Source organism: Panthera pardus, unplaced genomic scaffold, assembly GCF_024362965.1.
Source record: "Panthera pardus isolate Hobbes unplaced genomic scaffold, ASM2436296v1 HiC_scaffold_8, whole genome shotgun sequence".
Taxonomy (NCBI): domain Eukaryota; kingdom Metazoa; phylum Chordata; class Mammalia; order Carnivora; family Felidae; genus Panthera; species Panthera pardus.
The window spans coordinates 152,002,555-152,017,699 of record NW_026527013.1 but is presented as its reverse complement, the minus strand read 5'-3'; the positions used below and the strand labels follow the sequence as shown (position 1 = coordinate 152,017,699).

The 15,145-nt window shown below is 41.8% G+C and overlaps 1 protein-coding gene across 12 annotated transcripts in view; it reads left to right on the top strand.

The window, feature by feature from the left end:
- The window catches only part of DGKI (diacylglycerol kinase iota), a 449,436-nt gene that overhangs the window by 158,490 nt on the left and 275,801 nt on the right, over positions 1-15,145 (top strand). For all 12 annotated transcript variants that reach the window (XM_019452873.2, XM_019452870.2, XM_019452874.2 and 9 more), the window contains one exon: positions 5,898-5,993. In XM_019452873.2, the coding sequence (XP_019308418.2) occupies positions 5,898-5,993 (96 nt within the window). The remainder of the gene's footprint in view (positions 1-5,897; positions 5,994-15,145) is intronic.

Below are 15,145 nucleotides of genomic sequence, written 5' to 3'. Positions count from 1 at the left end.
CAAGGTAAGTCTCTTCCTTTTGGGGGTCTGCAATTAATGCAAGTGGTAGAGTGTGACCATCAGGCCTCCTGATTCCATTTTAAATGAGGTTTCCTTTATTCAGTTTCATAAAAGTAATCACAACAATAATAATACAAACTGTATTGAACACCTATTAACTTCTTATTGTGTGCAAGACATTGAAATTTATGCATTTTCACATTTAAATATCACTATGATCTTGTGAGTGAAGTACAATTATTATTATAATTTTAATGGTGAGTAAACTGAGGTTAAGGAGAGTTAGAGAGGCCCTACGTACAGAAGAGGTACATGGTGCAGCACCCAGGAGTGTTTCACAGGTGGGGCTTTCAAGTGTATTTGTGGACAGTGCTAACCTCTCCTAGCAACTATAAGTGACAATACATATAGCATATTGCCAACGGATCTGAACCTTAGCGTCCAGAGTATTAACAGGGGGTCATGTAGACATGGCCGATTCCTACATGGTTGACCTTAATCTCAAGCTTCTCTGGAGGTTGAGCTGATATACGGCTCTCCGCCCCACCATAAGTCATTGTTCTCTTAGACCATCTGGCATGTCCCAAGGCCCCAAGGTAAACGGATACTCTTATCAGGCAGGACATTCCAAGCACTTAGAGAGATGACCTTCCTAGAGTTGAGGGCCAAGTCCAGACTTCCCTTTGGGTAAGTTTACTTCTTTATTATGTACTTTATTAAGCATCAGACAAGATAGATGTGCAAGAAAAGGATGAGACACGGGAAAAATGTAGTGTAGCAAAAGGTATGCTTCATCATTGTTTCATATGACTTTTTTTTAAAGGCTTCTCTTCTGTTTGTGATTTTACAAGACTGTCATGTTTCTATTAAGCACCCATGTTGACTTATCACAGTTTATTATTCCAGACTAATGGACAGATAAATATAATTATCCCTTTCTACCTTTTGGAATTGCATATAACAAAAATGTGCATTCATTCATTTATTCATTGATTCTTAATCTTTCCAATTCCTAAAATTTATTTGTCATCTATTTTCCAGACTCTTAGTCAAGTGCTGGACAGTCAGTGTTCACATAGAGCTTAGAATCTAGTAAATGAGGAAACATTAATCAAATAATTATGCCAATTAATGGATAGTTGCCAACAGAGGGAAAGGGAATATGGTTTTATGAGAGAAACTAACAAAATAACTTGACTTAGACTTTGGGGTCACTGATGGCTTCTTGGAGGAAGTAACACTTGATCTGGTGACCAGAAAGTGAATAGAAATGAACCACACAGAATCAGAATGGAGAGGAATAAACAATTCAGATATAATAAACATCATATACAGTGAATGGCCTTTGATGATGGGCTATTGGGACATTCGAAGCCAGAGATTATGGAGGATCAGGTGGTAAAGTAGAAATGGTAAGTAACTGAGTTTCATACCCCCTTTGAAACTGGAGTCAGTAACATTAGCTGATGGATAGGAATGAGAAAGAGAGATCTAGAATGACTCCAATGTTTTTAGCAAATATTTGCAGCTGTAGGAATGGAAATACCATTTGCTGAAAATCTAGGGAGAAGATTAGGGTAAGAACAGATTTAAGGAGTATATCACAAACTGAGTTTGAGACTAAAATTTTGAGATGCCTATTGGTTTTAAGTGGAGATAATGAGAGGGCAGGTTTGTTTTTTTTTTTATGGATCTGAAGTTCAAAGAAGGGGTTTGTAGTGTATGAATAATTTGGGGGATAACAATTAATTGATGGAATCTAAAACCATGAGAACTAAATGCAATAACCTTGGGACTGGGTGTATGGAGAAGAGTAAAGATCTGAGAGCGAGCTGTGGAACACTCTTAATATTTGGAGTTTGGGAATTTGGGAAAGGTCCAAGGATGAAGACTGATGGAGTGGTCATTGAGGTACAACAAAAACACGAAAGGAGTATATAGGGTTTCCAGGAAGCAAGTGTCCCTAAAGGAAAGGAATGATCATCTGTGTCAAAAGCTGTTGATTAAGATAAAGACTGAGAATCAGCCACTGGATTTAGCCATGTGAAGTCACTGATGATCTTGACAAAAGTAGTTACAGTGGAATGAGAAGAAAGAAAGCCTGATGGAATTGGGTTCAAGAAGTAATGAGTAGAAAGGAAGTAGAGGCAGCAAATAAAACTCTTTTTTGAACTTTGCCAGTAAAGGAAAAGAACAAGTAGAAATAACGAAAAGCAATGTGTGGGTCCAGAAATCAAACTACGGATATATTATAATTTTTTCAGCTCTTACTTGTATATAGAGTTGTGATCATAATATACAGGTAGTTTTGAATTTTATTTTTATTTGACTTTACATCATATAGTTTTCCATGTGGCCAATCTTCATAATTGTACTTCTTGATGACTTTATAATATTCCATATCATGTATATTCTACTAAACATTCTTCTCCACTGGGCATTTGTGATATTTCCAATTTTTGATTATTGCAAGGTAGAAATAAACTTCTTAATGTAAATAGTTTTTCCTTGCCGTTAGGATTATTTCCTTAGGGTACATTCCTAAAGTGTGATTATTAGATAAGTGTATGAAATTTTAATTTATTCTGTTGCTTCTTTAAAGGCTTATGTGTTGGGGCGCCTGGGTGGCACAGTCGGTTAAGCGTCCGGCTTCAGCCAGGTCACCATCTTGCGGTCCGTGAGTTCGAGCCCCGCGTCAGGCTCTGGGCTGATGGCTCGGAGCCTGGAGCCTGTTTCCGATTCTGTGTCTCCCTCTCTCTCTGCCCCTCCCCCGTTCATGCTCTGTCTCTCTCTGTCCCAAAAATAAATAAAAAACGTTGAAAAAAAAAATTAAAAAAAAAAAATAAATAAAGGCTTATGTGTTGACAACTTTCCCCTTATCCCCAGGATCTATCTTGTTGACCTTGAGCCTTCTCACTATGTATCCATAGTTTCATGTCTATTTGCTTAAAATCTCGCTGGACTACCTTATGCCTCATCCCCCTTCTTCTCTTACCTTTTTTCTCTGGTGACTGTACAAGGGTAGAAAAGTATCAAGTCTGATAGATCAGTCATAGACACGTTCTAGAATCTATTATTTGATAAGTTGATGGGGTAGGATAGGGTCCACTGGATTACGGGGCCTCAAACTCTATGCACATGAGTCACTTCAGAACGTTGAAAACTCATGATGTCCAGGTTTCACTTCATGTTAGTTAAAATAGACTCTCTGGGGGTGGTACCCAGGTAGTCTTAAAAACTCACCAGGTGATTTTAATGAGCAGTTAAACTTGAGAACCAGCAGGTCAGAACCACGGTGGCAGGAAGCCTCTAGTCTTTTTTTTCCCTCTTCCCTTACAAAGGACAGTCTTTCTAATCACATCTCCACTGCAGAGTGAGGTGAGCTAATCCTAGCAGCCCTGCTGTGCCTGACTCTGAGTCAAGGTTTATCAGCAAGGCTCTGAGCGCTTGCTGGGTATGTATTCAGAGGGCAAATAGCCCCTAGCCCAGAGGAAGCCTACCTGCCAGCCCATGAGTTAGTGGGGTGCTTGCAAATCGGAGTCCCTGGGTCTTGACTGTTCCTGCCTGCTGTTGTTGACCTACCAGAAATTAATTTCTGGCCAGCCTAGTTTTTGGTGTTTGTTATCAATGACTTTTGACCATATAACCCGCTGTAGCATATTATTCGTAACTTTCTAAAACTTTTGGCAGGATTTTAGCATTTTTGCTTTCCCTAACATTTCATGCTATAATTACATGTTTAGTTTGCATGTATATATGAATATATATATATATATATATATGTATTCATGTATATATATATGTATAAGATAAATGTATATATACTGTCCTCATCCATTCCTATCTGAAAATTTTTAGGGTCTAAACCTATAGCTGTTCTTTTCTTCCTTCTGTTGTTTTTCTACAAGATTGACTATGAGGGGAATCCCATTTTCCCATTGACTTCCATAAAAAATGATGAACATGACTTTCTACAGGAAAAAATGACTAATAGAGAAGAAAAAGTTTTGGTGAAAAGATTAGTCACCCTTTGACATGGAGGGTGATGATTCTCATTAACATTGCTTTCTTTTTTAGAATGGTTTTGAGGCACTCTGAGATATGCAGGGCACCCCTGCCCCCCCCCCCCCCCCCCCCCGCCCCGAGAGTTTCCTTGTCCATTGTTCATGATCCCTCAGTATCTGTATGACTTGTGAATTTTTCCTGCCCCTCACTTTCCTTGAGTGTTCTGAGAGTTGGTGTCACCTTTCCTGGATTGTGAAGCACCTATAACCATTGGTTATTCTTACCTGAAAATCATTTGAGCTATAGGATCTGAAAGGAAAAGTATTGTATTGGAATCTGAAGAAATAAATTTAAGAAATAGATGACACTTTGTTAATTTTTTTTCTCCTTGGTGTACATTTCTGCTACTTCGCGTTCAGCTTTGGGATTCAGAGGGCTGTCATGTGGACATTTCTGGAGTCGGTTACTATAAAGATGACTCACATACAAGATAGAGTTCTAAATTGCTTGGTTTTTCTATAAAGCTCCTTATTAAAGTCATTTAACAAAACACCATAGCCTGGGTGGCTTAAACAACAGGAATTTATTTCTCACAGTTCTGGAGGCTGGGAAGTCCAAGATCAAGGCACTGGTAGATTTAGTGCCTGATAAGAACCCACTTCCTGGCTTGTAGACGGCTGCCTTCTTGCTGTGTTCCACATGACCTTTCCCCAGTGTATGCGTGAAGAGAGAGAAAGATCCCTCTCATGTCTCTTCTTATAAGGGCACTCTAATCCCAATCATGAGGGCTCTGTCCCCGTGACCCAATTACCTCCCAAAGGCCTCATCTTCAAATACCATCACACCGTGGAGTAGGGCTTCAACATATGAATTTGAGGGGAATCACAATTCAGTCTGTAGCATCTCCCACGGAAGCCGATTACATGCCCCGCTGATGAAACAGATAAAAACGAGAGCAATTTTCCTGTAAGATCAGTAGACGTCATCTCTTTATGGTTAAGCCAATACAGTGCTTTCCTTACGAGCTCAGGGTCTTTTTCAAGCCAGTGAACAAAATACACAATTAATACATAAATCCATTATGTTTCCAAGGTAGTGTGCCAGAAGAAGGAATATGGAATCCTATTCATCATCCTGTTTAAGCAATATTCCACTCCTCCCCCGACCCCAACGAAACATTGTGCGTTCCTGAACATCAGATTGTTGCGCTGGTGTCGCCTGGCACAGCATGTCTGTTTGCCATCAGAAGTACGTGGCTATTTTTGGAAGCAGGGAAATCATTCAGTTAGAGAAATCTAGAATTCTATGGGCGAAGGCCCTACTGAAGCAGGACAAGTGAGAATTAGTAGGAATTTATTATGCTTTGAGTACATAGTGACTTGAATTAAGTTTTAAGAAGCCTCTGTCTTAGAATATAATTTACCCATTACTGATATAAATGTAAATATGTCTTCAGTCTTTAAAGTGCTTTAATACTACTATCCTTCTTCTTAGCTAATTTGCTAAGTAAAGGCAACTTTTAATAGGATTTTAGTCTCAATTGTCATGGAATCTACAGTGTTGGGCCTAGATAAATATGGCCTTACAGTGAACAATCTGAGGGAGTTTTTTCCTCATTTGTTTAATATATGTTTCACAGATTACCACATCTCTGGATAAAGCATTTATAGACCTAATGTCCATTTTAGTTATGGCTCAAAGTTCTCCCAAACACCTTATTCTGTTTCTAGAACTTTGGTAGGATCAATGCCAACAGTATTTTCAGGGGTAAAATGAGAGGTGTTTAAACTGTGCGGGTTCACTTACTTTCTTGCCTCCAGAATCTAAATTTGAGATCTCCCCCTTTCATACCTGAAAAGAAAACTGAAATCAGGTGGGTCTTTCCCTTCCAGGAGAATGCCGTGAATGGAGAGCACCTGTGGCTGGAGACCAACGTCTCAGGAGACCTGTGTTACCTGGGAGAGGAGAACTGCCAAGTCAGATTTGCAGTGAGTGTGCTCCTCAGATCTCTGGGTTCTGCCCTTCCCTGGGGAAGGCTTCCAAGTTGAGTCTGACAGCCTGAGGAGGCCCGAATTTCCAAAGAGGCCACCGTGCCTGAATTTACAAGGAGAGGTTTGAAAGAGCCTGTCCCTTGTGAGACAGTTGACAGTTAACATGGCTTTCAAGGGGGTTGGTTTTAATGGCTTGAGGGCTTGGCTATGCAGGTTGAACTTTGGTATAATGTGCCACTTTATGATGATTCCCAGCGTTGGTTTTTATTTGTGTGTTGGAGGGAAGGGAAAGGGTAAATGTGCATGAGTGCTTCCGGAGGGGGTGTCTGTGTGGGGGGAGGTCTGAGTGGGGGGGAGGTGCGTCTGTGGGAGAGACCAGTCGGTCCGACAAGTTGGTCTTGTAGAAGAGCGTGTATGGTGGAGGGGATTGCTGGTGCGTGAGAATGGGGATGGTGAAACACCTGTCTGGTGCTGGCGTAGGCTAGCAAATACAGGCATGCCTTGTTTTCTGATGCTTTGCTTTATGGGGCGTCACAGACCCTGTGTTTTTGGTGTTTTTTTTATATACAAATTAAAGGTCTGTGGCAACCCTACCCAGGCGCCATTTTTCCAACAACATTTGCTTACTTTGTGGTAATTCTCACAATATTTCTGACTACTTCGTTGTTATATTTGTTATGGTCATCTGTGATCAGTGAACATGACTGGCTGAAAGTGGACATAATGGTAAGCATTTGTAGCAATGAAGTAATTTTTAATTGAGGTATGCACTTTTTTTAGACATAATGGTATATTGCACACTTACTAGACTGCGGTATAGTATAAATGGTAACTTTTATATGCACTGGGAAGCAAAAAAATTCATTTGACTCGCTTTATTGTGATACTCACTTTATTGCAGTGGTCTGGAACCGAACCCACGATATCTCTGGGGTGTGCGTGCAATTCAGATCAAGTTGTGGAGGATAAAATTCTAGAAACTAGACAATTAATAAACACATTGGAATATCCCTTGCTTTTTATTTATTTTAATGTTTATTTTATTTATTTTGAGAGAGAGTGTGTGTTTGTGAGCGGGGCAGGGCAGAGAGAGAGAGGGGGAGAGAATCCAAAGCAGGCTCAAACCCATGAACCATGAGATCGTGGCCTGAGCCAAAACCAAGAGTCAGACGTTGAACCAACAGAGCCACCCAGGCACCTCTTTCTTGCTTTTTAAAATTTGCTTTGTATGGCTATTTAGAACCACCAGTTTAAATGTCAAAATTGTCTTTATGTTCTGTGAAAAGAACACCGTTGCCAGGCGTTGAGTCGTAAGGAACTAAAATTTTATTGTTGAGAAAGTGAACTTAAAATTTTTGTGTAATTGAAAATTGTTGGTTTGAAAAGAGTAATGGGAAACATAGAATAGTAAAGAAGAAAGAAGTGTTCTTTCTTACTTGGGGAAATGAGCCCTGTAAAGACATAATGCATTTTTTTCCTTTTTCATTATATTTGTTTATTATGTGAAAGAAAGGTTTGTGGTAGAATGCAGGACTTTGGAATTACAAGTGAATATTTTTCTATTAATAACTAATAAGAAAGAAATTGAATTTCCACTAAAGCTTACAGAAGAATATAGCCCTCAGGGACTTTTATCCGGCTGCCAGAATTGCAAAGCTCATGGAACAAAACTTTAAAAATTGCGTTAGCTGTTTTGACGACTGGTTTATAGGTTTTGTTGGGAAAACTTCATGAGAGTTTAGAAGACCAGGGTGTACTTGAGTGAAGTTAGGAGTAAAGATCAGTGAAAGGCCCAGCTGTACAAGGTCTCAGTTTGAATCTCACTGTTACCACTCACTGATATTGAGAACTCCTGTCTCTTGGGTGCTGGCTACCTTCTTCGAAAAAGAGAATAGGATGAAATTATTTTAAATTATGCTTCCAACCCAGGTCTGTACTTAGCTGTTTGCATTTCTCTTAATCTTGTAAATTCATTTGATCTAAATATCAGGATTTCCACTTTATGCATATGTATTTTTAATTAAAGTATAATTGCATAAAATTTGATTAAATTAACCAAAGACCAAGAAATGCTCAGCTGTTTGAACTAAAATGCTATAAATAATGAATTAACATTAGGATCTTAGTTAATTGCATAAACACTGGTCGTGGACTATCAGATAATATGAAATGGAAAAAATGAAAGCCAAGTTTACTTGCATACATGCTTTTGAACTATTTCTGCTGATACTGCTGTCATCTGATGGACTGTAATTTGTTACAGAGTTCTGCATTATTTCCAAATTACTCCCTTTGATCCTTTTCTGGTATCTTTTACTGTCAGTCACATACTACCTCTCTTGGCAAATATATATACAGATACATCCACTCTTTCTAAACCTTGTATCAGCAAATGGCATCACTATTTACTGACTGATTATACCTGGGTCACTATTACCTCTAGACAGGGAAAAACAACAAAGAATAAGGGAAATTTATAAGTAGGATTCAACAGAGTTGTGACAACCCCTGGTGCTCTTCTGAATCTTTCTGCTAATTTTATCCCCAATACTTGGCTCTATTAACTCACTTCACAAAGTGTCTGGAAGATGAAGAGCTCTCCTCCAAAGAAAGGTCGGTGAAAGAAGGAATGAATCAGCGAGGAAGCAGAAGACCTGTTGGCTCATTATAGGCTCCCAAAGGCTCAGTGTGTTCACCCATGAAGTGGGGCAAATGTTGGGAGCATTAGATGAGATAATGCATTGAAAGAATTTACTTGCCAGAGCAACTGGCACAATGAATTAAAAGGGAAAAACAAACCAACATAGAAAAGGTGGAAGCAGACCATTCATGAAAGAACCACCATTGGCCAATATAGATCTTAAAAATATTTTAAAAAGGCACCCGGGGCGCGCCTGGGTGGCTCAGTCGGTGAAGCGTCAGACTGTAGCTCAGGTCATGATCTAGTGGTTCATGAGTTCTAGCCTCGCATCGGGCTCTGTGCTGACAGGTCAGAGCCTGGAGCCTGCTTTGGATTCTGTCTCCCTCTCTCTCTGCCCCTCCCCCACTCGTGTTCTGTCTCTCTCTCTATGTCAAAAATAAATAAAAACATTAAAAACAATTTTTTTAAAGGCACCCAAAATAAAACAACTACGAGGAGTCAGCATCAGGTGCCTATTTGAAATAGCAAAGATTTACAAAATGATACCACCTGCTTGTTAGTGAAGCCTAAGTGGTATTCTCACTGCCACCTGGTAGGAGTGTAAATTGATGTGTGCACGGTTGACCCTTGAACAACATGGGTTTGAACTGTGTAGGTCCACTTATATGTGGAATTTTTCTGGTAAAAACTACTATAAATGTATTTTGTTTTATGACTTTCTTAATATTTTCTATAGCTTACTGTATTATAAGCATACAGTATATAATAGAGAATACAAAATATGTGTTAATTAACTGTTTATGTTATCAGTAAGGCTTCCGGTCAATTTTGGGAGTAGTCAATTTCCGGTTAATTTTGGGGAGTTAACACTTATATCTGAATTTTCAACTGCACAGAGGGTCAGTGTCCCCTAACATCCACATTGTCCAAGGGTCAATTGTCAGTATGTAGTAAAGCATTACAAATCTAGCTGTCTCTAATTTATGCATCACATTTGGGTGGGGTGGGAACATTGGCAAGCAGGAGAGAACGGGGAGAAGTGTGCTCAACTTGATTCAGGGTAGTAGGAGGAAGAGTGAAGTAACCTGGGTTGAAAAAGAATATTAACAAGGGGAAGTAGAGAGAACTGACGTCTTCCAGTGTTTAAAGAACTGCCTTGAAGAAAAGGAAGGGTCTTGCTCTCCATAGTTAGGAAGGTAGAATTAAGTTCTAGGTATAGAATCCACTGCCTCTAGCATCGAATCTTACATGTATAATAAACATCACCTGGAAAGCCTGTTAACAATGTAGATTACTATTTCTCTCCTTGCTCCAAATGCTGATTCAATATGCCAAAGCTTGACTTGGGAATCTGTGATTTTAGCATGCACCTCAAATAACTATGGTGCAGATGGTCCACAGACTTAACTTTGAGAAAGGCTCTATTATAAGGAAGAACCTTAACAACTAGAGCTGTCCAGCAAGACATCAAGGTATCTGGAGAGATGGGCATAAAAGATGTGTTTGCCAACAAGTTGGATGGCCATCTTTCAAGGATGCTGTGGCGGGGGGCGGGGGTGGGGTGGGGTGGGGGGAGGATGCACACCTGCTTTGGGTAACAGGTCAGGCAAGTTAATCTCCAGGAGAGCCTCCAGTTTAAATGTTCTTTTTGCAGCTTTCTTAGAATCGAACAACAGTTTTGTAAGAAAAAAGCATGTGCAAATGGATTATGCATTATATTCTCCTTTCTTTTAATGAAGCACCTTTGAAGATAGCCAACCTGTTGAGATAAGGACCAAATTACCATTACCAGGTACTACCTGCAGGCTTCTAAACAATGGGCAGGCAAGGCATTTGGAGGAGGAGTGAATCCATCACCAAAGATATGCCTTTCACTTCTTACCTTATTTTAGCAAAGCAAATGTCATGGGTATAAGTTAAGAGAAGGGAGAAATCAGTGTGGGTTGAGGTAGACAGAGGCGGCTTCATGGCAGTGGGGCTTGAGCACAGTTTGAAAGATGGCTAAGATTTACATAAAGGGAGTGGGGCAGGAGAACATTTCAGCAAGGGAGAGGAACATTAGCAAACTCAGAGTCAGGAGCAAGCTTTGAACGAGGGAGGAGGCAATCATCAGGCACGCATGAGCACACCAAAGGGCATGTGTTAGGTAAGAATGGAAATAAGGACAGATGGGGGCTGTGTGTGTCCATGTGCTCTGAACGGAAACTCAGAGTGCATGTTATAAATGTCTGTGTGCTTACGAAGCATGGCCATATAATATATCATCTCAAGCAAGACAGTTTTCTGAGGGAGAGGCTGCTGGTAGGTATAGTGCTGTGACATTAAGCACAAACCAGAGCTGCATCGGGGACACTGAGACAGTCACCCTAACTTAGAGGGACGTTACAAAAGTCTATTGAAAACCAAGGCGAACCTGCACATCCAGGACTTCCTGCTGCCATGTGGACTGATACTTGGGGCCCCTATTGAAGGGGATTGAAAGCAAGGCTGTGACATCACAGGACACGAAGATATTTGTAGGAGAGTTTGCTCCAAAGTCTTGGGGCTGAACCAGATGACCTTTAAAATCCTTCCTCTTCTGCATTTCTCTGGTGGCAACATTTAATACGGTAGAATGTCTATGAGCAGAAATGTAATGGGATTAAAGTTGTTCCTAAATCAGAGACAGTCCCCAGATTAGTACCTGTTTCTTTTTCTGGTCTAGAGAGGAGAATGGGATGCACCAGTAATGACATCGGAGCAGAAGGGTCACCGTTTCCCAACATGATTATGGGGGGGAACACTGAAATAAAATTCCAACTAGGACCACTCTCATTTGGTGCTGTTTATTGGGGTGGAGATTACTTCATTCATTTATTCTGTAAGTGTTCACAGGCTGAGTGCCCTGTGCCACAAAGTGCAGACAGTGTTGAGAATGACGGTGAATTGTAAGTGACAGTATCAGTTTGGTAGGTGCACTCTGTGGAAACCCTTCTCAGCCTTTCTTGATAGTATATGCAAAGATGTTGAGCCACATGTTTGCTCCTAAAGAAATTCTTGGCTCCATTAATAATCAGTCGGGCACATACCAGTGCACACGTATCTTTACACTGAAATGACACTTGTCTATGTTGCTGTATTGATGCACACAACAACCATGGCCATTGTCCGCAACCTGCCTTGAGACGTGTAGACAGAGATAGGCCACCTGGAAAGTGGGAAGGAAGTGGGTTTTGTGAGACTGACCTGGGTTTGAAAGCCTGCTGTTTGTGTACTGAGTGAACTTTGGACAAATTGCACCCACTTCCTCATTTAAAGTATTGTCATTAAGATCAGCCTCAGTGATTCTTATTTCTGGATGAGCATGGTGAACTTAGAACACTTTACTTTTCCATTTTATTTTTTAGAGTGGTTGGTCCCAGCCCAGATCTGCCACATCTGGGTCTCTGTTGAGTGGCACCAGGTATGAATATGTTAAAAAAAATAAATAAATAAAAAGACCCAGAACTCTACAGATGGACTCTCTGCTGTCACACATAGGTACAGAAGGACACTGTTCTACTTCACAAAGAGTGTCAGGACCCAACCAAGTGGACTGGTCTCAGGGCCTGGAGCATAGTGTCTGTTATGCGTTGAATTGTGTACCCCAGAAAGATGCTGAGGCCCTAAACCCCAGTCCCTCAGGATATGACATTATTGGGAAATAGGGTTGTTTCAGATATGATCAGTTAAGATGAGGTCACACTGGAGTGGGGGTGGGCCTTACTCGAATATGACAAGTGGACTTCTAGGAAGAGGAAGACACACATGTACACAGGGAAGGAGGCAGAGACTGGAGCGATGGAGCTGTAACCCAGGGACCGCCAAGGACCACAGGCTGTCATCAGAAGCTGGGAGAGAGGCACGGGATAGATTCTCCCTCAGAGCCCTGGGAACAGTATCAACCCTGTGGATACCTTGATATCAGACGTCGAGTCCCCAGAACCGTGAGCAAATACATTTCTGTTGTTTTAAGCTACCCACTTTGTGGTACTTTGTTAGGGTAGCCCCGTGAGACCAGTGCAGTCGCGTCCTGTTAGGTCAGTGATCTCATCTTGGCCACATGGCTACCTCCACGAGGCTCACAGATGCACAAACACCCAGAGGTATCTTTGAAAATGCCTTGATTGAGGATTTCGTTGAGACATTTGTGGCTTTCTGTATAAGTGAGCAGACAGGCAGGGGGGCGCCCGCAGCTGAGAAGTGTGAGGAGAGGAGTAGCTAGATGGTTAGGTGAGTGAGAATGTGTAGGTTGGGTGAGAGAAAAAAGGAACCGTCAGACTTCAGAGTGCTGTTACCAGATATCTTTTCTATTTCTAAACATGCTCATGTCACCTTGTTTGTGTGGGTAGGCTGGTGGATACTGTTTTCCTTTCGTTATTGTTTTGTTCATGTGTTTTGCTTTCATCTTTTCCTTGCGGGTAAGGTTTGGCAAAACTGGCCAACCCCACCTGACCTCTTACTTCTATGATGTCTTCCAATACTGCTTGCAGCTTAACAAATCTAGTTTTATTGAGTAAATGAATGAATTGCATGAGGGAGGCCATGTGATATGGGGGTGGGCAGTCTGGAGAGTGAGAAACCATGCAGATCCAGAGGCCAAGAGATCTGGATAAAAATCCTGGCTCTGCCTGGCTTCTCTGAGCCTCAGGTCCTTCCATAAAATAGTGATGATTATGCCTGCCTCTCGGAATTGGTAGAAGGATTAAATTAGTTGACAAGCATTAACGTCCTTTCTTCTTTTATCCTGTTCCTAACTTCCATTTCAGTGTCATTAAGCTGAATGAGCTAATTAGTACTTTGGTTGGACTTTACTTTCAACAAGACCTTATGTTTGGGATTCTTCTGCTAACCCCACTGCTGACACTTAAACTTTTACCCATCATTTTACTGCTGTGTGTAATATCCATCGTCTACTAGGTCATGGGTGGGACCAAGTGAATGCGGCAAATTGAAGTAACCCATTCTGGAAAGCATCTTTTAGGCTGTATCTTTTTACTGGTGGGTCAGAAGCCTCATTGCTCTATCACAGCCTCTGCTCACAAGGAGGCTGGCCGCATCATCGCTGGATCCTTGGAAGAGACTTGTAAGAGTACAAGGGCAGTAGCTCTCTCTGCCCTATTTGAAGAAAACTTTTAGCTTTCTGTTGTTTAAAAGAAAAAACAAGATGCAGAACCTGGTCACACGTTGTTTGTTTCATCTCTGGAGTATGGATGCCCTGGACAGCAGCCTGCGTGGATGCTGCTTCGTGTGTATCTCTGTGCTGTGGGCGGACAGGCAAGTCAGTGCCCCGCACACATTGCTGGGGACTTTGTGCCCATCTGTGTGTGCGGGTCTGGCAGGTGTGTACCACAGAGCACCAACACTGGACTCGAGCCTCAGATTGCATCAGGACTGGCTGCTTGCTGATCCCTCGCATGCCAGTTGTCCAGCATGGCAGATTGATGGGCCGCACCCCAGATGGCGACTTGGCTGAGTGGGGTGTGGGCTGTCAGAGGGAACGATGAGTGTGGCAGTAAAGCCCCAGAGGCTAAGCCAGCTTGCTGTTGTTTGGGTGCCAGCCTTGAAGACGCCATCTCCAGGGAGCTGCCAAAGCTGTGCTCTGCCAGAGGTCTCTCCCACTGTTAGGATATTGAGGAGCTAACGAACCAAGATGACTCAGGGAGAACAGAGCCATCAACGGAAATTGGCGTAGACAGATTCTCTGCTCCTGACCCCCTCGTCAGCGGATGTGAGTGGAGGAAGGGGCTGGGGTGTTCCCGTGGGTGCAAGTGATGGTGCTCTGTATGTGTCTGGCCAGACGGTTGGGCATTTGCGTGAGATCATCCAAGGGCACACTTAGAACTGTGTCTCACGTGTGGCAGGGCCTCGGTAAATGTTAGCCATTGCTACTATTACAGCTATTGTTGTCGTTGTGAGGGTCCTTATTTGGTGCAGAGTGCTGCCCATACACTTGTGGGGAATTTAATACCAATCCTGCCCACTTCATGCCGCAGAGCTGGCGATGGGTCACGGAGCCCAGGGATCTTGAGGATTCTGTACTCCTAGGTGACCTTGGATCAACAGTATTGTTGGCTTTTTGCACAGTCTACTTTAAAAAAAAGTCGTGTTCTGGAGACCACTAACAATACGGGGTATTGTTCATTAAAGCGGTGTTATGACCAAATAAGTTTAGAAAACACTGAACACCTTTAGTGTACAAATATGTGTAATGAAGCTGTAAGAAAGACATAAGGTATGCAGGATTTCCTAGTTTTTTCCTCGGGGAAGGGATACTTGTTGAATCTATTATTAGTCCCACAGAACATTTATTGGCATCTTGCGGGATCTCAGTATTCAGTGGAAAACTGTTTGAGAAATGCTCACATAATGTCATTTTCCTAGGCCTTGTCAAGTCAATAACAGGAAGAGGCAGTTTCCTCCCACCTAAAGGTAAAGGAATGTCAGAGAGGCTTAATCACCACCCAGAGTTTCATACCTTTTCTTTGTC